At 45.7% G+C, this 27,192-nt stretch overlaps 2 protein-coding genes across 6 annotated transcripts in view; one reads left to right on the forward strand and one right to left on the reverse strand.

Annotated features, from left to right (window-relative positions):
• Nucleotides 1-1,634: 1,634 nt before the first annotated feature.
• Nucleotides 1,635-6,491, forward strand: abitram (actin binding transcription modulator). Of its 5 annotated transcripts, none has more exons than XM_079523298.1 (7): nt 1,635-1,681; nt 1,776-1,879; nt 3,236-3,287; nt 3,516-3,645; nt 3,803-3,879; nt 4,377-4,446; nt 5,628-6,491. In XM_079523298.1, the coding sequence occupies exons 2-7, from the start codon at nt 1,795-1,797 to the stop codon at nt 5,907-5,909; spliced, it is 696 nt and encodes a 231-aa protein (XP_079379424.1). In that variant the 5' UTR covers nt 1,635-1,681; nt 1,776-1,794; the 3' UTR covers nt 5,910-6,491. The 5 variants fall into 5 exon arrangements, with proteins under 5 accessions (XP_079379424.1, XP_079379425.1, XP_079379426.1 ...); XM_079523299.1 differs by lacking the exon at nt 1,635-1,681 and having other exon boundaries at nt 1,688-1,879; nt 5,628-5,791; nt 5,822-6,491; XM_079523300.1 differs by lacking the exon at nt 1,635-1,681 and having other exon boundaries at nt 1,688-1,879; nt 5,628-5,771; nt 5,823-6,491.
• Nucleotides 6,492-11,142: 4,651 nt separating this feature from the next.
• Nucleotides 11,143-27,192, reverse strand: part of ctnnal1 (catenin (cadherin-associated protein), alpha-like 1) — a 154,992-nt gene continuing 138,942 nt past the window's right edge. Inside the window, exons 14-19 of the mRNA XM_079523291.1 lie at nt 24,814-24,968; nt 23,477-23,525; nt 22,070-22,126; nt 19,436-19,561; nt 14,097-14,180; nt 11,143-13,524 (exon numbers count right to left, since the gene is read on the reverse strand). Coding sequence (XP_079379417.1) covers nt 13,138-13,524; nt 14,097-14,180; nt 19,436-19,561; nt 22,070-22,126; nt 23,477-23,525; nt 24,814-24,968 — 858 coding nt within the window. The 3' untranslated portion in view covers nt 11,143-13,137. The remainder of the gene's footprint in view (nt 13,525-14,096; nt 14,181-19,435; nt 19,562-22,069; nt 22,127-23,476; nt 23,526-24,813; nt 24,969-27,192) is intronic.

A 27,192-nucleotide genomic window follows, 5' to 3' on the forward strand; every position in this document is an offset into this window, starting at 1 on the left:
TATGAGCTACTTTCTGTCAAGAAGAAGAAATGTTGGAGTTTGGAAGCGCTCGTTTTTTTAAGGGGTCGCGCTGCTGCCTCCTGCATTATGTGCAAATGCGAAACAGATGCATGCAGGGACGTTCAGTGACTTACGACGAGCGCTTCCAAACTCCAGCACTTAGAAAAATAATCACTTGCACAGAATTTCTTGACAGAAAGTAGCTCATAACATGTCTACGGGGGATTTTTATGAAAAACAAGCTTTGCAGATTGAAAGAGAATAATTCAAGCTTGGACTACAGCTGCAATGTTGGTGAGTTTAACGTCGTTTAAGACAAGCAGATCGCAAACGCAAAATGATGAGTGGGGAGTCAATGGAGGGTATTGCAACTCTAGATTCATCCTAGCCCGTCTCCGGACCCCCCGGGTTGAGCTCCTTTGGACCCCTACCACGTAGGGTCCGGTATCACCGGCTTCAAGCGACATGGGATGCAATCTGATTTACCCTGACTTAGCCCTGTGCTGCGGTGTGGGTGTCACGCTGACATATTCCAAACGAAGCATATGAACGCTATAGGAGACAACGAACCTTCTGACCCCCCCCGCGAACGGCTCAGAAGCCGTTAAGTATTTTTAATGTTTGTACGACCGTTTTGGCAGCTCTGAAATTCTCTCTTCGGTCCCTCCTTGTTGACATCTCGGTTGGCTAGCTGCGCCTACGAGGCGCGTAGGGAGGCGCTGCTAGCCAACCGAGATGCTGGAGGCGGTACAATGGGATGTCAACAAGAGAGAATTTCAGAGCTGCCAAAACGGTCGTACAAACATTAAAAATACTTAACGGCTTCTGAGTCGTTCGCGGGGGGGGTCAGAAGGTTCGTTGTCTCCTATAGCGTTCATATGCTTCGTTTGGAATATGTCAGCGTGACACCCACACCGCAGCACAGGGCTAAGTCAGGGTAAATCAGATTGCATCCCATGTCGCTTGAAGCCGGTGATACCGGACCCTACGTGGTAGGGGTCCAAAGGAGCTCAACCCGGGGGGTCCGGAGACGGGCTAGATTCATCCCATTATAAAAAAATCTAGAGTTGCAAATTGCGGCTATCGGTACCCAGGCTTTCAGTAAGTCAATCAATCAATCGGGTACAAATGGAACCAAAATGAAAATTGACCCTTACATTAAAAACGTTGAAGAACTGTGTCTGACATGTAACGTATGGGCCCCATGTCACACAGAGAGATTGATTGTCAAATGGCATGCATAATGTGTACTAAATAAGTTTTACTCTTATGTACCTGTACACAAGATGTAAGAATAAAGCACAACCTTGAACCTTGAACCTTAAAAAACAAACTTTTCTGTTTTGTTTTAAACATTAAATACACACGTACTGTAGCATTGCACAAATAATATTGTGAAGCAGCAAGCAAGTGCAGTGAGTGACAAGTAAATCCCCCTTCCACACCCTTCTTTGTTTGGGGACCTAAAACCTTCGTCAATAACAAAAGCAACACATTGTAGTAGGCCTACAGTACCATGAATATTGGCTGCAAATGGTGCTAAAAATGACTAACTACTGTTGTCAAAAACACTTCAGTTCACACTCACCTGCAGCTTAATTCCCAGGCCGGAATGTTTGAATTATTTGCTCCCACGTTTTTTCCGGATCCATTTGAAAGACGGACAGCACATCGCGCGTGGGTACGGCTCAATTTACTGTCCGTCTGCTAAAAACTAAAGTACTACTGTGTCTGCCTGACGGTTGCTGTGTATGTTTATTTATGTTAAATTACAGTAGATCCATATCATATTAGATGGAGGACACGGAGCAGAGAGACCCAGAGGAGAGAGCTCCGGCTTCAGTTATAGACCGCTATTACACGCGTTGGTACAGAGCAGGTAAATAAATGCATCCGTCTGTCCTGTGACTCCTGTCTGGAGATGAATGCTCATGCTAACTGTTAGCCTAGCATATTGGTCAGAGAGAGAGAGAGAGAGAGAAAATCTGATCACATGCTGCTGATGGTCAATAGAGTTAACTGATAACTGATTCTTTTTTTCTTCCTGGGAATACAAACGTCTGGGTTTCCGAGGCTAACTGATAACTGACCTAGCTGGAGTCTACTCTGGACAGACAGACACACACAAGTCAAGTTATGACTTAGTTAAACCAGTGGTTCTCAAAGTCTGCAAGGCAGCTAGTGGTCCGTCAGAGAGAGAGGGGGGCGGGGGGGGGGGGGGCTTAATGGAGCATCACTCACAAAATTAGTTGAACCACTTTAACCCCATTTTAAACTCTTGACTTTTCGAAAAAATAATAGTGAGCTATGAGCTTGTAGATTGGCTATGTTATCCTATTTAATCCTGACACATCTTGGAATATTTTTGAAACAAACTAGAGGCGTGCATCACACACACACACACACACACACACACACACACACACACACACACACACACACACACACACACACACACACACACACACACACACACACACACACACACACACACACACACACCTATTATTTCATGTGTTATAACTTAAGGCAGCAGTTGAGCAAGCTGTATAGTTGTGTGTTCCTCTGTTTAGACATGAAGGGTTTGATTGATTGTTTGAAGTATTTATTAACAGTTTGCAGAATGGGTACATTTCACATGAAAGCACAACTTAATACAAATACTTACTGTGGACAACACACTGATAAAGCATATTGCACTTGTTTACAACAGGGTCCACCATTTTCAATTCATCAGAACATTTAGAGACGTACAATACAAATATACATAATACACTTGTAACGGTTTGACTTGATGTTACTCTGTTTTGGGGTGCCAGTTAGGCAAATGCCTAACACAATTTGGTCCACTTTGGAACAAACTGCTTATTTTTTTAAAGTCAACCTTACAGTGGATTACCAGGATAGATATCGCAGTAAACCACATGAACCTGTAAAGCATATAGCCAGGGATAGGTTACCCAAAAAGCAAACCTTCACTCAATACAACAGTAAATCAGTAAATTCACAGAAGAACTCAGTTTGATATTGCGTGTATTAGAGACTCCAGCCCACACCCAAAATCCAGTCCACAGTTTCCCATGCAGGTACCACAGTAGCGTCCAGACACTAATATATTCAGTACACACAAAATGTCATTCAATCAATGAATGAATACCTCCGTTAGACCCAAAAGAAAATACATCTATATAAAAAAACAGGAATAGTTATAGTTTTGTGTGCCTCTGTTGTTTAGACATGAAGGGGAACCCTTGTGAAGACCACTGTGTTTTGCAGCATTCCAACAGGTAAGAGTCCGCTCATCACGATGAGTGTCAACTTTAACTATTTTATTACACAATACAAAACATGTTACACACAGATGCGTTCCAGGTCTTATTTTATTACGCACGCACGCACGCACGCACGCACGCACGCACGCACGCACGCACGCACGCACGCACGCACGCACACACACACACACACACACACACACACTTCACAGGTCTTGCGTTGTGTTCCTTCCCTGCCTGTAGAATCTGTGTGGTGACTCTAGCGGAGACCCATCCTCTCCTCCAGAAAGGACGCACCATCAGCAGAATCAACTATCAGATCAGTGACGGCTGCAGCCGCCTCAACAACAAAGTGTCTGGCAAGTCCAAACGGGTAAACTTAATCACATTAACTCAATCCTAGTATGTCTGTTTTTTTATTGTGATCCATTGTACCAGGCAAACGATGTCCTTTTTTACTAGAATGCCTGTGATTCGTGTTATTTGTATGTACCGTATATTGGACATAATGTTCTCTCTATTCTCTACAGGGGGGACAGTTTTTGACAGACTTCGCTCCCCTGTGTAGGATAACATGCACAGATGACACAGAGTACACAATCTTCAGGTGAAATATATTTTGTAATGCATCTAAACGGAATTTCTAGAAGGCTTTCTTACCTTTATTTGTAGTTGTTACGTCCCCACCAAAGAGGTCCAGGTGTTATTTTGTGCAAAAACGCATTATTGGCTATTTCCCCTACCATAAGCCCTCAATGGGGCGTTGGGTTTTAGTGCTAATTCGCTTATTTCCATCAAAAATAACTAGTAAACGTGTGCCGCTTGGGATACTACTTACATTATGAAGAGAGGATATATTAAAAAAAAAGATGGAAATAAGCGAATTAGCACTAAAACCCAACTCCCCATTGAGGGCTTATGGTAGGGGAAATAGCCAATAATGCGTTTTTGCACAAAATAACACCTGGAACGCTTTGGTGGGGACTTAACTACAAATAAAGGTAAGAAAGCCTTCTAGTCCGAAATTGTCCTTTAACCACCTATGGGTTACGAATGTTCTATTTTATTACACTTAAACCATCTCTATGGGTCGTTCCCCTACAGCTGCATCCGGGGTCGTCTTCTCGAGGTCAATATGAGCATTCTGGAGAGACCTGCTTTGCTGCTGGAAAAGGTGAACAATGCACCACAATAACATGATCATCATTCATATCGGTCATAAAATAATACATTAGTAATCTATCCCTGTTAGAGATGTACAATATTGAAGTTAACCCATTTTGGGCGGGAACCCCTTTTGGTGTTAGCATTATGTTATGCTTTAGCTATTGAAAAATAGCAGCTCTACGAGCTTGTAGGTCTGCTATTTTTGAAAAATCGAAGAACCACCGACATAGAAACATAGCTTTTTCAGAAAACTGTCAGGATGTAGAAGACATTTTTAGAATCTGATCTCAGGTCAGAATGGGTTAAGACCGATTACCGATCTCCGATGATGGGGGCCGCCCTAGTGTAGTGGTTAGAGCGTATACCTTTCATGCGGAAGGTTGTGGGTTCGACGTCAGCAAGGCCATGCGGTCGCAACGGGTTCCTAACTCCAAATCAAATGGGTTCAGATCTGAGTCTCCTGAGGAGGCACGTCTGAAGCCTGTCCTGGACGGGGTAGATTCCAGGCGTAAAAACAAATACAAGCCGATCTCCAATTATGTTCAGGGTCATTTATATTGAACTCATTGCTGAATTTTCTTTTAATTAAAATTCCAGAAATAAAATATTTTCCAGACCAATGACCAAAAAACTATTTTTTATCTTGCACAAATCCAGTATTTTCTTTCTCTTTTAAGTTTAGGCGCCCCCTGCTGTTTGCATCACAACTCAAATTGTGATTTAATCACGATCTAAATAGTCACCAGTTTGAATCGATTAATGATATTATCGATTAACGATATTAGCGTTACATGCTAGACAGTCATACAGACACTTGTGTGTCTGTACACAAGAGTGTCCGTATGTGTCCGTATGACACAAGAGTGTCATACGGACACTCTTGTGGTTAGAGTGTCCGCCCTGAAACTGGGAGGTTGGTGTTCGATCCTCAGCCGGGTCATACCAAAGACTGTAAAAGTGGGACCCGGTGCCTCCCTGCTTGACACTCAGCATCAAGGATTGGATTGGGTGGTCAGATCAACTACAAATGATTCCCGAACACGGCACGGCTGCAGCTTAACACTCCAAGAGATGGGTCAAATGCGGAGAACAAATTTCACTGCGTGTGTGACAAATAGGACTTTGACTACATGCCTAATAGTAAATAGTGGAACCGCTGTTGTCTTTTTCCATGTGACCACCGTACAGCCGTCCACCGAGGGCTACATAGCCGTCATCCTGCCCAAGCTGGAGGAGAGCAAGACCATCACGAAGAACATGCTGAGCAGAGAGGAGTTCGAGAAGGTGGTCGCCAAGCGCTCTCCCAACGGCTCCCTGACAGAACCCAGGGAGGTCAAGAAGACAGAACCCAGGGAGGAGGTCAAGAAGACAGAACCCAGGGAGGAGGTCAAGAAGACAGAACCCAGGGAGGAGTTCGAGAAGCCGCTCTCCAAACAGTCTCCAAACGGCACCGCCACAGAACCCTGTTGACGGCTGGAAACCTCACATGATTCAAATATAGTAAAAACGGAAAAAAGTAGCAGACCTACAGGCTAGAAACGAGCTCACGGATCTGCTACTTTTGCTGCCGTTGAAGCTGTAGTGTGATCAAGTTAATCGTTATTTTACGGAAGAACACACATTTTGAATGTGGATATAAGAGGGTTTCTCGAAGATGTTGTAGATCTCTCTTTGTTGGAGAAGCAATGCACTGTGCCTCTTAAAGCCTGATTTAGGATCGGATGCACGTCAGTGTCGCGCACCGAAAATCCCCAATCTACAAGCTCGCAACGCACTGCGATGTCGCTGTGAACTTGTAGGTTGATAGTCTCTTTTCGTTGCGCAACCAAAATCAGGCGGACCATCACGGATGTTTTGATTTAGAAATGGTTTTGTATTTTTGTTCCATTGGTTAAAGATGACAGTTTTGGGGGACTAACCCATTCGTTTAGTTTTTTTGTATCCTTTAAGTTAATGAGCTAAAATAATGTTGTTAATGGTGTTGCTACCAAAAAGTACCAGTCTATAAAGTATTATTTTCCTGAAAACATCAATAAACACAAATGACCATTATCATTAAGAAAAATATTGTTTTTATTTTTTGATTTGTGCCACTTTATATATCAACCATTCAACTGTCAAAAGGATAGATAGTCCAAAACTAGATCTATTATTTCTTCTTCGTCATCTTTAGCTTGACTACAATACCCAGCATCCTTAGCTGCTCGCTCATACAGTACAACATCTCTAAAGCTTAATGTAGGCTTACTGATTCATTTCAGTCATCACACCCTGGCCCTGTACCGAAGTCGATCCCCGGTATATACAGTATATATATACATATCATCCCTGTTGGGTGGAAACTTCTCCATATTCAGTGTTTTCCTCCGTACATTTAAGCCCAAAACAAACCAATGGGTCGCCATGCAACTCCTTTGCGAGTAGACGCATTTAGTTGCAAGCAACCATTGAATTGAACCAATTGAATCACTTGTAACAGGACATATCACACCGCTGGGACGAACGCTAAAATAAGTTTGTTTGCGTCTCTACCTTTGCTTTTTTTTCCCTATCGATTACTCACCCCATGGAGACTTTAATTCATGGATCCAAGTCTATGAATAAGTCATGGATAAATTGATGACCAGCAGTGGTCCCCCATGGAGACACAGGAGACTTTGTGTCTCCATTTTGTGATTTCTTTTTTTTTGAAAAATATGAAAACTTGAAAGAAGACATTCTCATTCTGCATAAGGAGTACTTTCTGCTTTTGGTACTTTTAAGTACATTTTGATACCAATGCTTTTGTACTTTTACTCAAGTACATTTTGAATTCAGGACCTTTCCTTGTAACAGAGTATTTCTATATGGCAGTATTGATACTTTTGCTCGAGTACAAAATGTGAGTACCTTTTGGATGGAGGTTTCCACCCGGCAGAGACGTTATGTACTGTAATGCTTCAAGTACCATTATTATAGAGCACCGAAGTATGACGTCAATACCGCTAGAGGGCGCTAAATCCACAGGTTCATGTATTTATTTATTTGTATTATAGATTGTCTCATATAAGAGCTGTGTTTGAAAAATAAACAAATCATCCTGGCCGTTTAACATACACTTATGGATATGAATAATTTAATGTTATTGCTGCCGAATTAGTTTCATTTTTCGCTAGAAACAGACTATCAAATATGACTGACTGTCTTAAACGATACAGAGACACCAGAGACATTCTTATACGAGACGATTTTAAGATGACCCAATGTTATTGTCCATCCGCGAACCCCTTGGAACCAGGGGATGAGCGAGTGACATCAGGACTTCGGTGCTCTATAGAGCGCCTAAGTCCTGATGCCACTCGCTCATCCCCTGGTTCATGGATGTTTTTCTCTATGGAGAATAACATGGGGTCATCTTAAAACCGTCTCATATACTGTAAGCATTGTGGTCCAAAAATAAACAAACTGCCCCGGCGATAGTCGGGAAGGTGTCTGTATCGTTTATGAGTCAGTCCAAAATATTTGATACAGTCTGTTTCTAGCAAAAATGTAACTAATTCAACAGCAGTAACATTAGCGTTTTCTCTCAGTCAGTTGATTCTTCGGGTGCGTTCGGAAATACCGCACCGGAGCACACTGGCCTATTAGTTTGCATTGCACAGTGCGCTCAGTGCGCTATTTCCGAACGTGCCCTTCATATCCAATCCATATGAGTGAAACGGCCAGGATGATTTGCTTATTTTTCAATCACAGTTCTTATATGAGGCGATCTAAAATCCCCCTATGGGGATTACAATGCAAATAAAAAGTACATGAACCCGTGGACTTAGCGCCCTCTAGCGATATTGACGTCAGACTTCGGTGCTCTATTATTAAATAGATATCGATCAATACATATTGGCTTCACTAGGCAGCTTCACAATGGTCGTCTTCATAACAACGTTACACTTCAATGCTCCAACTGACCATTCTGACTGACACAGGCTTCAGGTCTCAATGCTCCAACTGACCATTCTGACTGACACAGGCTTCAGGTCTGTCTGAAATCATCTTAATTAGTCTGTGAGAAATAAAATCAAACACCGTAATACACTGAATATGATTTGATATCATAATACTCAAAAGAGCAGGAAAATGCCCCCCCACACACACACACAAAGCAAAACCCAAAAAAGCATCTTGTTAACAAGTCCATCTTTGTTTTGTTTTTTAGTTGTTTTTTGTACTTTCGAGGAATCGGAAAACAAGACAAACAGAGTTACGAGCTTTATGTTCTAACAGGGCATAGCAGTCGCGGCCATTTTGTGGTGGCACATATTGAAAAATGTAATTTGTTTCCATAGAGATTTCCGGGAAAAAAATATTTCTATAAATTATTTGATTCTGTGTGAAAACACGTATTTGAAAACCGCAAAAAAAGGGTATTCATTAAATATAGGCAGCATATCATATAATTAAATATTCAAATATCTATTGACACAGAATCAAAGGTTTTACGGTCACGATTCAGCAGGATAGCCTGGATGGCTCGGGTTCCAGCCTTGAAATAATTAATATAAATACATATTATGGGAAATCTCTACCGCCTCTTACTGCTACGCCCGCAAGCCAAACCGCCATGGCGTGGCGGCGTGGTCTGTGGAAATTCATATTTGGCATCAAAGTGGATTTTTCTGTCATTTCATTCACACCTTTTAGGCCTCACTCAGACCTTTACTGCATTGCTGTATGCTTGTTGGATGAATGTTTGTAGTGTCATTGCCGCCCCAATGCATTTCCAATGGAAGTCACATGGTTTGTAGTCCACATTTTGGACTACAAGCTGTCGACTGTGCCCCTCCCCCTCATACAACACAAATGTTGTGTCAAACCATGTGACTCCCATTGGAAATGCATTGGGGCGGCCATGACACTACACAACATTCATCCAACAAGCATACAGCAATGCAGTAAAGGTCTGAGTGAGGCCTTACACAATAGTTATTTATTTATTAGCTATTATTGGCACGTGGCATGACGTGTGTGTCCAGCTAGTCTAAAATCACAAAATGTATGTTCATCCAACGCAAAACACGTGACTTTGTTAAATATGGCAGTCGACGGACTACAGTAACCTGACTCTCTGCTGCCCCATCTGGCGGAGTCAGGTTAGGACTACAGTGCACAGTGGTGGAACGTAACTAAGTACATTTACTTAAGTACTGTACTTCAGTACAATTTTGAGGTATTGTTTTTTTTTTACTTTACTTGAGTATTTCCAATTTCCAGTACTTTTAGATTTTGAGTAATATTACAAAAAAATGTGCTTCACCCACGTGATGTCACACATTTTGGCCATTTGAAAATAGCCGATCTACAAGCTCGTGATGCGACACATTGTGAGCTTGTAGATCTGCCATTTTCAAAAGATTTGTATACATTTGGAAACTCGAAATGGGACATTCTGCATGATGAGTACTTTTTAACTTTTGGTACTTTTAACCCATTTTGGGCGGGAAGTTGGAACCCCTTTTGGGGTATGTTATGCTTTAGCTATTGAAAAATAGCAGATCTACAAGCTCATAGCGCGCCACAGAGTGGCGCGCTATGAACTTGTAGGTCTGCTATTTTTGAAAGATCGAAGAACGACTGACATAGAAACATAGCTTTTTCAGAAAACTGTCATGATGTAGAAGACATTTTTTTAATCTGATCTCAGGTCAAAATGGGTTAAAGTACATTTCGACGTCAATACGCTTGTACTTTTACTAAACTGTGATTACTTTCCCCACCACTGACAGTGCAGGTGATCACGGTCAAGGACATGCTAACGACACACAACTACAGCTGTGATGGAAATGACCAAGCTGGTGTGACAGACGGCAGCAAGCCGCCGGTTAGTTGACGATATATACGGGACAGTCGACGACACACAATACGTTTGGTGACAGTAGGTCATCATGCATGGAAAACCTTCTCTTCTGCTCGTAGTCTTTGTTTTGTACGGTTTTGGCGGAGATTTGTGCAACACGTTTTAATTAAAGCACGCCGCAAAGCGAATGATGAACGGGCCGCTTCCTCTGATAGAGAGAGAGAGAGAGAGAGGTGTAGCAGAGTGACTCGGAGCCTCAGCCCGATGGCCTCAAAAGTCTAATATCTCCCCCCCCCGGTCCACAGGGATATCCCTTTGGTCTAGTGGTTAAGATTATGGACTTTCACATGGGATGACCAGAGTTCGAATCCCGGGCGTTACAGAGGCACGTGGTGAAAACGCATGGCCGCAGCGCCGTCGTCACTGACATAGACATGAAAAGGTAGACGCCTCCTTCGGCTCTGGGGGCGTGTGTCTCTCGAGGGGAGGTCGGCTCTGGGGGCGTGTGTCTCTCGAGGGGAGGTCGGCTCTGGGGGCGTGTGTCTCTCGAGGGGAGGTCGGCTCTGGGGGCGTGTGTCTCTCGAGGGGAGGTCGGCTCTGGGGGCGTGTGTCTCTCGAGGGGAGGTCGGCTCTGGGGGCGTGTGTCTCTCGAGGGGAGGTCGGCTCTGGGGGCGTGCGTCTCTCGAGGGGAGGTCGGCTCTGGGGGCGTGTGTCTCTCGAGGGGAGGTCAGCTCTGGGGGCGTGTGTCTCTCGAGGGGAGGTCGGCTCTGGGGGCGTGCGTCTCTAGAGGGGAGGTCGGCTCTGGGGGCGTGTGTCTCTCGAGGGGAGGTCGGCTCTGGGGGCGTGTGTCTCTCGAGGGGAGGTCGGCTCTGGGGGCGTGTGTCTCTCGAGGGGAGGTCGGCTCTGGGGGCGTGTGTCTCTCGAGGGGAGGTCGGCTCTGGGGGCGTGTGTCTCTCGAGGGGAGGTCGGCTCTGGGGGCGTGTGTCTCTCGAGGGGAGGTCGGCTCTGGGGGCGTGCGTCTCTCGAGGGGAGGTCAGCTCTGGGGGCGTGTGTCTCTCGAGGGGAGGTCGGCTCTGGGGGATGTCTCTCGAGGACATTACGCTGGAGACACATGGAGACCATAGAGTATATAAAGGATAGAGACCGAACTGGAGCACTAGCCCCGCCCCCAAGCTATTCATTTCGATGAAGTTGCTCAGTGGCGTTTTGAAGCACCCGGAAGACTGCCGGAAGTACCTCCTCCGGACCTCAAATTTGAGGTCCGGGGTGACGTATGGGTGACGTAGGGAGTGATGGTCCTACGTGTCCGTGCACGGGTCCGCCTGCAGTCCTTCCTCTTACCACTAGGGCCCAGAGCTTCAACGTTGGAGTGCCTCACTGGCCCCTTGATGGAGACGCACCGAATGAACTGCAGCGGCCAATGAGGCATCTATTCTGTAATATCTATGGTCGCTGACTTCTGATGATGGGTTTACGTTACGGTTTCCTCTCATGCTTTAACACAGCGAGGTACATGAAACAAACACGTTTCTATTGGCTTTTTGCTAAAGGAGGTGGTAAAAAGTCATATATATAGTGGGCTGTTGTCGCCCTCTTGTGGAGGGGGAGGGGGTGGTGCTTCAGGCAGAAGGGAAGCTTAGAGGGTTTTTAAATTGAATTGAATACATGATCGGCCCACAATGGAAACAAGCCCTCAGGGCTCGTTGTGTTTTTTGCGTCATTGTATAACTGTACCTCTGTATACTGTATAACGTTAACCGTTAATAAAATATTCAATCAAGCGATCATCAAAGCCCTCAGGAATAGACACTTACGATCAGCTTTCGCCTTCCGTAAGTAAGCCTTATTCCTTTTCATTTGGGGAACAGCAGTATTAAAAATCCGATCCAAGGCCATTGTTGTTTTAACGAGGCTAAACATTTCTCTCTCTCTCTCTGTCCCACTCCATGGTCCTCTATCTCTCTCTCTCTCTCTGTCCCACTCCATGGTCCTCTATCTCTCTCTCTCTCTCTCTGTCCCACTCCATGGTCCTCTATCTCTCTCTCTCTCTCTGTCCCACTCCATGGTCCTCTATCTCTCTCTCTCTCTCTGTCCCACTCCATGGTCCTCTATCTCTCTCTCTCTCTCTCTCTCTCTCTGTCCCACTCCATGGTCCTCTATCTCTCTCTCTCTCTCTCTCTCTGTCCCACTCCATGGTCCTCTATCTCTCTCTCTCTCTCTCTCTGTCCCACTCCATGGTCCTCTATCTCTCTCCCACTCCATGGTCCTCTATCTCTCTCTCTCTCTCTGTCCCACTCCATGGTCCTCTATCTCTCTCTCTCTCTCTGTCCCACTCCATGGTCTTCTATCTCTCTCACTCTGTCCCACTCCATGGTCCTCTATCTCTCTCTCACTCTGTCCCACTCCATGGTCCTCTATCTCTCTCTCTCTCTGTCCCACTCCATGGTCCTCTATCTCTCTCTCTCTGTCCCACTCCATGGTCCTCTATCTCTCTCTCTCTGTCCCTGCATGGTCCTCTATCTATCTCTCTCGCTCTCTCTGTCCCACTCCATGGTCCAGTGCATGAGAATGTACAGCAATGGCCCTCAGTACGGTGAGGTTGGCTAAAGCTCAAACCACACCAATGAGGTCGCCATGCAACTTCGCGCAAAAAAACAAACGTTTTGCGAGGAGTCGCATGGCGACCCATTGGTGCGGTTTGGGCCACTGAATTGAACCAGTTGAATCACTTGGGTCGACGACGTGCAACAGGACATGTCACACCGCTGGGACGAACTGCTATAAAACCGTCCCGTCCCGAACCCTTTGGTGTGGTTTGGGCTTTAGAAGAAAGGAAGGTTGGACTCTCTCTCTCTGTCTCCATGGGATCTAGTTGCTCTCCAGGAGGTTGAGGCCCCCTATGTGCTGCTCCAGGGACTTCACCCCGTTGAAGCCGTTGCTGTTCTTGCCGTTGAGTGCGGCCGTGGCGGCAGCGGTGGAGTTAGCGCTGAGCGCAGCGGCGGTGGAGTTAGCGCTGAGCACAGCGGCGGTGGAGTTAGCGCTGAGCGCAGCGGCGGTGGAGTTAGCGCTGAGCGCAGCGGCGGTGGAGTTAGCGCTGAGCGCAGCGGCGGTGGAGTTAGCGCTGAGCACAGCGGCGGTGGAGTTAGCGCTGAGCACAGCGGCGGTGGAGTTAGCGTCCTCTTTGACGGGCGTGGAGGCCTCTTCTTCTCTCCAGCCCTCGTGCGGCGAGCCCAGGCTGCTCCTCTCTGACTTGTACTGGAGAATGGATGAAGAGAAGAGAAGGGGATTAACAGTGGTTCCCAAATACTTTAGCCCAACCCCAAAATAAATCAATTAGACGTTTGCCCGCGGGACCCAAACTAGTGAGGCGGAATTCATTGCAAAAAAAACCCAACAAAACCCATTCATTTCAACGGGGAAATTCACTGGGGATTGCGGAATAAGGAGTGGAAATAACATAGTGGGCTCGCAATGTTACGAATGATACTGCACAATAAGATAAAGTCACTGGTTACAAGCAAACAAAAGTGCCAATAAATAAAACAAGTCATTCTGTCTACAAGAACAATACGCACTTGTGTGAAGTGAGGGGCGCCCAGATGTTTGGGGGCATGTTGATGTTCTCATGTCCGTGAAAAATGAAATACGTTTATTACGAGATGTCATTTATATCAGCGAGATGACGTCCCACTTAATTTAACCTAAACAAACATTACAATTCCATAGACTTGGCTTGCCTGTGACGTAATTTCGGAAAGCCATGCATTGGAGGGGCTGGCGCCCCTCAAGAGAGCTACAGCTCTGTCGCCACCAGGGTCTGCTCTTACCTTTCTGTGGAGCTTGTTACAGATGGGCAGCAGAGACAGAACCACAGCCAGGATGGCCCTTGTGCTCTGGATGGACAGGTCCACCTGGAGAGAGAAAAATATCTATATATAATATCGGGCACAACACAATGAATACAGTACATACAGTTAGACAAAACAATACATTAAACATGTCGACACAGCACAATACACTTACATCAACAAAACATAGATGCTCTCCAAACCACTCAAACACTACATCAAGACCAGAAACAACTGCACTGAAACACCTAACAAAATACTAATAATAATGATACTAATACAAATAAAGATAAAGATAAAAAGAATAATCAAGCATTAAAGTACCCGCATCTCTCCAAAAATCAAAAACAAGTACAAATGGGCTTCAGGTCTACAAGCAAAGAGGCCTTGAAAATGTTAAATGATGTAATTGATCTCAAAGAAACAGACAAGTTGTTCCAATCAGATGAAGCTTTAAACTGAAAACTGCTCTATATAAGCTATGACATGCGATATCACCGATATTAATATTTTCAGAGCGTTCTTCATAATAATGTGTAACGTGTGCAGACGATGCGAGGTATTGTGGTAAAGAATTCCACAGTCTGTGCTCTCGTCGACCAGCTATGGTGAAAAATGTTCAGCGACTACCTTGAGGAAAACTAAATAAGAACCTATGATGACTAAAACTAAGACTAAATATAATTTTATTATTAACAAATAAACTCTCTACTGAAGAGATCCAGTAGAGCTAAAAGACAAGTAATTTCATGTTTGGTTGTGCTCAGGTGTTGCACCTTGAAAATGGCAGATCTACATGCTCGTTGTGAACTTGTGAACTTGTAGATCAGCTATTTCCAGCATATTCGGTCAGTGTGACAGCATCAACGCCCGCCACAATACATACACAATACATTTTTGTCAACAAAATAAACTGAAGATTTAATCGACTAAAATCTTTTTATTATTTTATTGGCTAAAATTAGACTAAAACCAGGATGTAATTATAATGGTGGACATGCAGTCCGTGCTGGGCCCGGCCGGGCTGACTCCCAATCCTGCGCCCAGGATGCCTCCAGCCAGGCGTTTGCAGAGCGGTCCTCAGGGACAGAAAGAACCGAGCATGTGTTTTGTGCCGAGCCTCGTGCTTGCTGCCTTAAAAGGGCTGTGACCTTTCTACCACTGTCTCAGTAGTGAGTAGTACAACGCACACTCCCCTGATCAGACACAACACAACGCTCTTGAATCTGCCTAAAATGATGGAGGGACAGAGAGTTGCATATCAAAGGGAGTGTTGGTTAACCCATTCTGGGCAGGAACCCCTGTTGGTGTTTTAAGCATTATGTTATACTTTAGCTATTGAAAAATAGCAGATCTACAAGCTCATATCGCGCCACCGAGTGGCGCGCTATGAGTTTGTAGGTGAAATGTAGGTGAAATGTGAAAATGTGGAGCAAATCTTTATTCTTTCAGAGCGAACGTTTTTAACTTGCTTCTGGGTGTAGGTCCCTGGAACAACATATTTTCAGATGGGGGTCGGTGGCCAATTACATATATTTTTGGGGGTCCTCGACATAGAAACATAGGGGTTCTCAGAAAACTGTCAGGATTTAGAAGACATTTTGTAGAATCGTCCTCAGGTCAAAATAGGTTTAATCAGCGTAGGACACGTTGCTCCTACAGCCTGGGTCCTTTAGAATCAACCCTGCTCCATTATATTATGACAAGGTGACCACGTTGCTCCTACAGCCTGGGTCCTTTAGAATCAACCCTGCTCCATTATATTATGACAAGGTGACCACGTTGCTCCTACAGCCTGGGTCCTTTAGAATCAACCCTGCTCCATTACATTATGACAAGGTGACCACGTTGCTCCTACAGCCTGGGTCCTTTAGAATCAACCCTGCTCCATTATATTATGACAAGGTGACCACGTTGCTCCTACAGCCTGGGTCCTTTAGAATCAACCCTGCTCCATTATATTATGACAAGGTGACCACGTTGCTCCTACAGCCTGGGTCCTTTAGAATCAACCCTGCTCCATTATATTATGACAAGGTGACCACGTTGCTCCTATAGCCTGGGTCCTTTAGAATCAACCCTGCTCCATTATATTATGACAAGGTGACCACGTTGCTCCTACAGCCTGGGTCCTTTAGAATCAACCCTGCTCCATTATATTATGACAAGGTGACCACGTTGCTCCTACAGCCTGGGTCCTTTAGAAATGAAATGAAATGAAATGAAATGAAATGAAATGAAATGAAATCTATATTTACCCAGCTGCCACAGAATCAACCCTGCTCCATTATATTATGACAAGGTGACCACGTTTGCTCCTATAGCCTGGGTCCTTTAGAATCAACCCTGCTCCATTATATTATGACAAGGTGACCACGTTGCTCCTACAGCCTGGGTCCTTTAGAAATGAAATGAAATGAAATGAAATGAAATGAAATGAAATGAAATCTATATTTACCCAGGGTATCTGGGCTAAGCTCAAGAACTTGTTTCCAGCCAGGCCCTGCTCATAGAACACATTTCATCGTAGTGGTTGATGCCTTGTTCAAGGGCATTTCAGCGGTGGTAATTTTAACGTGTCGGACGGCTGGTTCGAACTGGGAACCTTCCGGTATCTAGACCGCGCCGCTATCCGTTCGGCCACCGCTGCCACAGAATCAACCCTGCTCCATTATATTATGACAAGGTGACCACGTTGCTCCTATAGCCTGGGTCCTTTAGAATCAACCCTGCTCCATTATATTATGACAAGGTGACCACGTTGCTCCTATAGCCTGGGTCCTTTAGAATCAACCCTGCTCCATTATATTATGACAAGGTGACCACGTTGCTCCTATAGCCTGGGTCCTTTAGAATCAACCCTGCTCCATTATATTATGACAAGGTGACCACGTTGCTCCTACAGCCTGGGTCCTTTAGAATCAACCCTGCTCCATTATATTATGACAAGGTGACCACGTTGCTCCTACAGCCTGGGTCCTTTAGAATCAACCCTGCTCCATTATATTATGACAAGGTGACCCCGGCCGCGGCAGTGGATCACCATTCATTCTCCCCTGATGACAGACGCTCAGCACTCTGGCTCAGTGGGATTAAGAATAAGACTGACTTGTCGATTACTCTACTGTCATTATGTTTAGCACATTTAGACCTGAGGACGTTCTCAAAATCAGTCGTTCTCAAACTATTTCATGTGAAGGACCCCCAAGATTATGTATTTGGCTGCCGACCCCCATCTGAAAAAAAGTTGTTCCAGGGACCCCCCCAGAAGCAAAGATTTGAGTTAAAAACGTTTGCTCTGAAAGAATATATATTCAAATATTTGCACTACATTTTCATGATTTTCTAAAAATAGCAGACCTACAAGCTCGTAGCGATCTGCTATTTTTCAATAGCTAAAGTATAACATAATGCTAACACCAACAGGGGTTCCAGCCAAAAATGGGTTAGAGGAGGAAGACCAGCTACAGTGTAACCAGATAGTTCAGTGGTTTTCAACCAGTGGTCCGGGGACCACCAGTGGTCCTTGAGGTGGTTCCAGGTGGTCCCCAGCTACATGAAGGAGAGTTTGGTAACCAAATGGACCCTCATAGATCTTTAACTCTCGAGAGTGTAAAATGAAACCAAATGGACCCCGGACCGTACGGGTCCATTTGGTTTCATTGTACGCTCTCAAGAGTAACATTATTGTTAAACATCTACATTACTTAATTTCTTAAGTCTACACAATTAGAGAATGTAGAAGAATTGATCAACGTATGCCTTAATCTTATCCAACGACAACAACATATTAAAAGTGTTGGGTCTGAGAGGCTAAATCTCATCAGATGGTGGTGGTCCCTGGTGGTCCCTGGCTCAAATGCAGAATCAATAATGGGCCTTAATATGAAAAGGGTTGAAAAGCACTGAGATAGTTGGTGGACTGGAGGCCATCATGCATGTTGTGTTTCATGTCAACGTGCCGTCATTGGTGGATATACTGCACTACTGTTGATGCTGTGGATATACTGCTCTACTGTTGATGCTGTGGATATACTGCTCTACTGTTGATGCTGTGGATATACTGCTCTACTGTTGATGCTGTGGATATACTGCTCTACTGTTGATGCTGTGGATATACTGCTCTACTGTTGATGCTGTGGATATACTGCACTACTGTTGATGCTGTGGATATACTGCTCTACTGTTGATGCTGTGGATATACTGCTCTACTGTTGATGCTGTGGATATACTGCTCTACTGTTGATGCTGTGGATATACTGCACTACTGTTGATGCTGTGGATATACTGCTCTACTGTTGATGCTGTGGATATACTGCTCTACTGTTGATGCTGTGGATATACTGCTCTACTGTTGATGCTGTGGATATACTGCTCTACTGTTGATGCTGTGGATATACTGCTCTACTGTTGATGCTGTGGATATACTGCTCTACTGTTGATGCTGTGGATATACTGCTCTACTGTTGATGCTGTGGATATACTGCACTACTGTTGATGCTGTGGATATACTGCTCTACTGTTGATGCTGTGGATATACTGCTCTACTGTTGATGCTGTGGATATACTGCTCTACTGTTGATGCTGTGGATATACTGCTCTACTGTTGATGCTGTGGATATACTGCTCTACTGTTGATGCTGTGGATATACTGCACTACTGTTGATGCTGTGGATATACTGCTCTACTGTTGATGCTGTGGATATACTGCACTACTGTTGATGCTGTGGATATACTGCTCTACTGTTGATGCTGTGGATATACTGCTCTACTGTTGATGCTGTGGATATACTGCTCTACTGTTGATGCTGTGAACGCGGATTCACTTCCCCAGGGGAAAAGTATAAGGTAAGGTGAAGACTTATTATCACCAAGGGAGCAATATGTTTTACAGCAGCAGTACAATCTGTAAAATCCAACAACATACAGTAATAGATAGACATAGATAGATTAGATAGATTAAAATCGAACTGGTGACAATTTAAATCGCAACTTGAATCGTGATGCAAACAGCAGAGGGCGTGTAAAAAAGAGAAAAAAAAATTAGGGTCTTTACAAGATAATTGGTAAAAAAAAAATTGGTTGTATTGAAAAGAGGAAAGAAAATACTGGATTTGTGTAAGAAATAATTAAACAAATATTTTGTGTTTTAAAAATAAAATCATAGAAATAGGTATCGTAAACCTACTGTTATCGTGATACGAATGGTATCATGAGTTGAGTTATTCTCACTCACACACACACACACACACACACACACACACACACACACACACACACACACACACACACAGTGTGTGCGGTGGCCCTTACTGTACCTTCTGGAAGGTGGCAGACTTGCCCTGTACAGGTGTCTTGGTGCCGCCCTGCAGCTGTTGGCACAGTGCTGCTAGCTTGTCCATCTCTGCCAGCACCTGGGCCTTCTCCTCCTCCTCGTCAACCAGCTGCCACACACACAACACAACACAGCACGCAACACAAAACAACACAACACAACACAACACAACACAACACAGCACAGCACGCAACACAACACGCAACACAAAACACAGGACACAACACGCAACACAAAACACAGGACACAACACGCAACACAAAACACAGGACACAACACGCAACACAAAACACAGGACACAACACGCAACACAAAACACAGGACACAACACACGCAACACAAAACACAAAACACCACAGTGCTATTAGACCATAGAAGCACAAGCTTCTCTTGGGGGGGGTTGCAGTGATTAACCTATTTTGGGCGGGAACCCCTTTTGGCGTTAGCATTATGTTATGCTTTAGCTATTGAAAAAATAGCAGATCTACAAGCTCATAGCGCGCCACCGAGTGGCGCGCTACGAGCTTGTAGGTCTGCTATTTTTTTTCAATCGAAGAACCACTGACATAGAAACATAGCTTTTTCAGAAAACTGTCAGGATGTAGAAGACATTTTTTGAATCTGATCTCAGGTCAAAATGGGTTAAGTTGCTGCCCACCACCGCAGAGGTTCAAATCCACCGCGGTGGTCCAACAGCTATCTATGCGGACACCTGTTCAGGGAGACGGTCAGGGAGGGGAGACGGTCAGGGAGGGTGCTCTTAAGTCACTAAAAGTAAAAAGGGCAAGAAGACAGAAGGAACAGGATTATCCTGACCTGGCTGCCTGAGACACTGCAGTGGATTTACCGCAGGATTTACTGTTCTCTTGGTCAAAATAACACAAACAAACACAGATGCCACGGGAAAGAAAATAAGGCAGAGAGAGGATTAAAATAAAGCCGAATGAATTTGTGTTTTGATGAGGGAGCCACTCAGGCAGCATCAAACACTCCAGACTACTGCCCGGCCGAGGCAAATCAATGAATATCCAGCAGCTCTTAAACTAGTTGGTGATAAACATGCAATTCATAACTTCTGAGTGGATAGAGTGTTATTTATTGGTTTATTATTCTTTTTTTTATTTTACAAATATGTCGTGTACTGAAATGCGCCGCAGTAGATTCTGGTACGCCGTGTTCTGGGGGAGAGAAGCCGGGCGAGGAGGGTGACATTTCAGTCACTACACACACGACTACGGCTCTGTGTCCTCCCGGTGGGGGCTCCTCACTGGCAGGTGAGCCAGGAGGAGTACAGGACGAAGGCTCTGTGTCCTCCCGGTGGGGGCTCCTCACTGGCAGGTGAGCCAGGAGGAGTAGGACGAAGGCTCTGTGTCCTCCCGGTGGGGGCTCCTCACTGGCAGGTGAGCCAGGAGGAGTACAGGACGAAGGCTCTGTGTCCTCCCGGTGGGGGCTCCTCACTGGCAGGTGAGCCAGGAGGAGTACAGGACGAAGGCTCTGTGTCCTCCAGGTGGGGGCTCCTCACTGGCAGGTGAGCCAGGAGGAGTAGGACGAAGGCTCTGTGTCCTCCCGGTGGGGGCTCCTCACTGGCAGGTGAGCCAGGAGGAGTACAGGATGAAGGCTCTGTGTCCTCCCGGTGGGGGCTCCTCACTGGCAGGTGAGCCAGGAGGAGTACAGGACGAAGGCTCTGTGTCCTCCCGGTGGGGGCTCCTCACTGGCAGGTGAGCCAGGAGGAGTAGGACGAAGGCTCTGTGTCCTCCCGGTGGGGGCTCCTCACTGGCAGGTGAGCCAGGAGGAGTAGGACGAAGGCTCTGTGTCCTCCCGGTGGGGGCTCCTCACTGGCAGGTGAGCCAGGAGGAGTAGGATGAAGGCTATGTGTCCTCCCGGTGGGGGTTCCTCACTGGCAGGTGAGCCAGGAGGAGTAGGACGAAGGCTCTGTGTCCTCCCGGTGGGGGCTCCTCACTGGCAGGTGAGCCAGGAGGAGTAGGACGAAGGCTTTGTGTCCTCCCGGTGGGGGCTCCTCACTGGCAGGTGAGCCAGGAGGAGTACAGGACGAAGGCTCTGTGTCCTCCCGGTGGGGGCTCCTCACTGGCAGGTGAGCCAGGAGGAGTAGGACGAAGGCTCTGTGTCCTCCCGGTGGGGGCTCCTCACTGGCAGGTGAGCCAGGAGGAGTACAGGACGAAGGCTCTGTGTCCTCCCGGTGGGGGCTCCTCACTGGCAGGTGAGAACCAGGAGAATAGCAGTGGCAACACACAAATGTGTGTGGGGAGGAATCAACTGACATGGGTAAGAAAGAAAGAAAGAAAGAAAGAAAGAAAGAAAGAAAGAAAGAAAGAAAGAAAGAGCTGCTCTGAGCAGGATTATCCTGACCTGGCTGAGAGACTGCAGTGGATTTACTGCTGCACTCTCTTGGTCAAAATAACACAAACAGAGACAAAGAAAAAGAAAGAAGCCAGAGAGAGGATTAAAATAAATTATTTTGTATCTTATTTTGTTTGATTTGTCAAATCCATGAATGTATCCACAGGCTGCAATTCATAACGTTACACGAGATCAGAGTCAGAGTTGTGCATGCGTGTGTGTGTGGACTGTGCGTGTGTGTGTGTGTGCGTGTGTATACCTGAGTGGAGAAGGTCAGTAGAGATGAACACAGCTGTAGTCCTTCCTCTGAGAGAACCTGCAGGCAGAGAAGAGAAACCCCCAGCAGGAGGCGCTGGTGTCACTAAACACAACCACAATCAATCAAGCCAATGAAATTACATAATTTTGTCCCCATCATCAGCCATCTCCATCTTCTCTCCTCTCTATATCTATACTCTTTGAAAGAATATATATTCAAAATCTGTGACACATTTTCACGATTTTTCAAAAATAGCAGATCTACAAGCTCATATGAGCTATTTTTCAATAGCTAAAATATAACATAACTTTTAGTGGTTTTTTTAATAAATGCACGCCCCACTTTATCACACTACAGCGTCACACAAAAGCATCAAAAGTAGCAGATTTGCAAGCTCAAAACGTGGGGCGAAGCGACACGCTTTGAGCATGTAGATCTGCTACTTTTGCCATCTGTTTTATTCGAATCTCTCCCCCCCCCCCCCCCCCCGACAGAGACGTTATGTATTGTAGGCTATATTATGAGCTTTTTGAAGATGTGTGACATTGCCAATGCCGCAAAAGAATAAGGATCAAAGTGTGTCCCTCATCAGTTCAATTAAGTTTCCAAATAATGGACAATTGCTCATTTCAACGATTGGCAACCATACCGAATCACTATTCTCTTCACCTCATCAAGTATTCTCTTGGTTTTTGGATTCTTCATTCAGCGTGAAGGAGTGCGACACAAACAACACTTCTCCATCAATTCAATGCTTCACAGGCCGAATCATTGATAGAAAACATCTAACGGTCCATTCAGAATCATTATTGGGAGTGAACCTTTTAAGTTAGCTGACAAATCACTGCTCACGTTCCCTGTCAGATAAATGAATACAAAAACAACACAACCCCTCTGTCAATCCGCCATGTGTCGTTACTTTAATGACCTTTCCAATCCTTCTAGATCAGGGGTTCTCAACCCGTGGGTCGCGACCCCTCGGGGGGTCGCCAAATTATTTTGGGGGGTCCCCAAAATATTTTCAAAAAAATAAAGAAAAATAAATACATTTTATTTTCACGATTTTTCAAAAATAGCAGACCTACAAGTTCATAAGCTATGAGCTTGTAGATCTGCTATTTTTCAATAGCTAAATTATAACAATGCTTAAAACATCAAAAGGGGTTCCCGCCCAAAATGGTTTAAGGTTATTGTAGCAGTCAATTTATATTGGGGGTCGGGAGGGGGCGGGGCGGGGGTCCCGAGACATTGCCAAAGCATTTCCGGGGGTCCCCGGCCAAAAACGTTGAGAACCCCTGTTCTAGATCATTGGTTCTCAAACCTTTTTTCGTGCAAAGGAGAAACCCCCAAAGTGATATGTATGTATTTGTCCACGGAGCGGAGTGGGACCAGCTGAGCATAGCGTACCTCAGCTTGATGGAACAGGTCCAGCGTCGTCTTCAGAAGCCCCTCCCCTCTGAGAAAACACGACACGGGAGACAAACGGACTGGACGTCAGAGAGAGGGATGACTGTGTGTGCGTGCGTGCGTGCGTCCGTGCGTGCGTGCGTGCGTGCGTGCGTGCGTGCGTGCGTGCGTGCGTGCGTGCGTGCGTGCGACGCAGTCTGACAGCTGATGGACACTCATTGAGATGAATGGAGGATGATTGCTATGGATCTGGTCCAACGCCTTCAGCTGTGCCTACTCAATATCACTAGATTTCATTAGCTGACTTTTTTTCTACACACTCAATGGGCTTTCGCTAAAAGGACTTCACAATTATCGCTTTCTATTGCGCGCGTGTGCGTGTGCGTGTGCGTGGGAAAGGAAAGACCGTATTTAATTGTCCCCGGCTGAGGGGAAATAAATTACTTTTCTCTGTGTTCACAACAGATGGCTGTTCAAAAGGATAGATAGGTGATTGACGGAGACTTCCCTCAATTAAAATCCAACCATTGTCTGCCTTTGTCGGAATTCTCCGTCAATTAATATACTTTATTGATATACAAAGCGTCTGGAGATAGTAGGCAATAACATCACAGGAAAAAAAAGGTATTTTTGACCTGACCTTTACATAACTGACTGAAGTAAGGCCACCTACTACACAAGATGAGTCTTGTGTAGTAGGTGGCCTTACTTCAGTCAGTTATGTAAACAGATGCATTATTGCATCTGTTTACAGATGCAATAATGCCTGGCAAAAAAATTAACCTGGCATCCTATAGTGTTTATGGTTTCAATGTACAGATAATCTACTGTTTGGACTGATGATAGCTTCTTAGTTTACTTATGATTCTAGATGACTATTTCTATGCATTTGATGTACTGTATGTATGATGTATACGTGCATGCACATAAAGTGAGTGGAAAATTGTGTGGCAAAAGCCAGTGGCAAAGTGTGTTTAACGTCGTTTAACGTTGTTTAATGTAATCAGATATGACTTTTCTGTTTGGATGTATGGGCTGTCAAGGCCAGGAAGTCGTTTTTTTGCCACTCAGTAGGCGTTCACGTGCATACCCTCTATTACCATGAGTTGTTCTTGCTTACTGTAAATCACTCTGGATTAAGAGCGCCTGTGTGTGTGTGTGTGTATGTATGTGTGTGTGTGTGTGTGTGTGTGTGTGTGTGTGTGTGTGTGTGTGTGTGTGTGTGTGTGTGTGTGTGTGTGTGTGTGTGTGTGTGTGTGTGTGTGTGTGTGTGTGTGTGTGTGTGTGTGTGTGTGTGCGCGCATGCATGCGCGTGCGTGCGTGCGTGCGTGCCCTACCGTGTGAACAGGTAAATGTTGTACGCCATGCTGGCCAGGCTCTGGCTCTGTCTGATGATGTCATCCTCCTGCTCCTCCCACTTGTCCACCTCGGCGTCCACGTCTGATGACATCACACGCAGGTCCAGACCCAGCTTTGCCATGCTGCTCTGTTCCTGTAGAGGCACGCACGAACATGCACGCACGCACGCACGCACACACACACACACACACACACACACACACATTGACATCCTCCCATAGCCTGTGACGGAGGGGCGCAGTCTCTACCGAACTTGAGCCATGGCGGGAGACACCACGGAGCACGCTAAGGCGTGCGAGTTGCCGCGTCGAGCGTTTGCGAAGTTCGGTACAGCCGACTCAGCCCCGTCCGAGTTGTAACCCAATAGCACAGAATCGTAAATAATGTCAAACCCGAACTCACCCAAAGGCGGTGGAATAGAGAGTATGTGCGTGACATCATCATCAAACCCGGAAGTTATGCAGGTATGCCTACTGAGTGGCAAAAACTACTTTCTGGCCTTGACAGCCCATACATCCAAACAGAAAAGTCCTATCTGATTGCATTAAACAACGTTAAACAATGTTAAACTCACTTTGCATGTTGCTTTGCCACTCGATGTGCCATTCACTTTAAGCATGTGCATACCCTCTATAGAACGAATTGGCAATTCCGTACATACAATACTAGTGAAAGCCGCCTTAGCCACGGCTCCGTCGCGGTCAAAACAGTAGTAGTGTAATATGTAAGGATTTGGGGGTTTTCTAGGCGTGTATGTACGGATTTGGGGGGTTTCTAGGCGTGTATGTACAGATTTGGGGGTTTTCTAGGCGTGTATGTACGGATTTGGGGGGGTTTATAGGCGTGTATGTACGGATTTGGGGGGTTTATAGGCGTGTATGTACGGATTTGGGGGGTTTCTGGGCGTGTATGTACGGATTTGGGGGTTTTCTAGGCGTGTATGTACGGATTTGGGGGGTTTCTGGGCGTGTATATGTACGGAATTGCAATCCGTGTTTGGGTGAGATTGGGTTGCTTCACCAATAATTATGATGAATAGACTAGGTACTGTATAGCTCAATAACAGAAAAAGACAGATATATTACATCAAAGGAATGAAATCCTATCAAAGTAAGAATGACAAAGAACCCGGTACATGCTCCTCTAAACACACACGCACGCACGCACGCACGCACGCATGCACATTCACGCGCACGCACGCACATTCACGCGCACGTACGCACATTCACGTGCAAGCACACACACACTGTCATAGACTGTGACAGACTCCTTATTTTTATTCAACAAGCGGGATAGGGGCAGCTCCACCGACACATTAAGGCGAGGAGATAATAGGATATAAAAACGTTGCATAATACCATCAGCACAATCCCTGCTTTCCTTCCACAGTGCCACGGTGCTTTTATCCCACAATTTTGCCACACATTTTTTCCACCCAGTGTCAATTACTGTATCTAATGTAATCCTGGGCGCTACACTTCCTCTGCCAACCTGGGGAGAGAAACGGACTGAACTCATGCCTCCTTCTATGCATGAGGAGTCCAATCCATTTCTTTTCACCCGACAGGGGGAGTTTCCCCGGTTGGACGTAGCGCGTGGAAGGAACACGTTATTCCAACCAGTTCCTTTCCCCTCCATCAGGCGCCCCGACTGGCCAGGGGGAGGTAGTTTAGAGACCAGGATTACTGCATGTTTTTTGTGAGGGTACCTACCCTAGGGGACACGGGGAGAACATGTGAGGGTACCTACTCTAGGGGACATGGGGAGAACATGTGAGGGTACCTACCCTAGGGGACACAGGGAGAACATGTGAGGGTACCTACCCTAGGGGACACGGGGAGAACATGCAAACTCCACACAGAAAGGCCTTTTTCACCAACCCCACCCAGTACAGGGTATGGGCACTGTTGATGTGAAGGAGAGAACACGCCCCTGGCGCCCACAGCGTCCCCAGCAGGAATCGAACCCAGAACCTTCTAGCTGTGAGGCGACATCGCTACAGACTGCACCACCGTGCCCCCCAACACAACTTTTTTGTCAGGTGAAACCTGACATAATGAAAGCTCATGAAATGTAGACGACCTAGTCATAGTCACCACCTAGTCATACTGAATGCCTAGTCCTGATTGGCCACCACACACGCTGCCTAAGCCAATGGGAGTGTAGTATGATTGCCTGCCTCCTAAGATATGCCCCACGCACTGCGGAAGAAGGGCTGATTTCCGCACGGTAGCGAGCAAGCTTTACCACCGCAGCCTCTATTATGATATGAGCTGGACAGCAGGAAAGCCACAACAAAACAGTAATTGAACCACGCACAGAACATCGGAAACGAACGCAAACAATGGCCACGAGGT

The sequence above is a fragment of the Electrona antarctica genome, assembly GCF_951216825.1.
Source record: "Electrona antarctica genome assembly, chromosome: 15".
NCBI classification, from domain to species: Eukaryota; Metazoa; Chordata; class Actinopteri; order Myctophiformes; family Myctophidae; genus Electrona; species Electrona antarctica.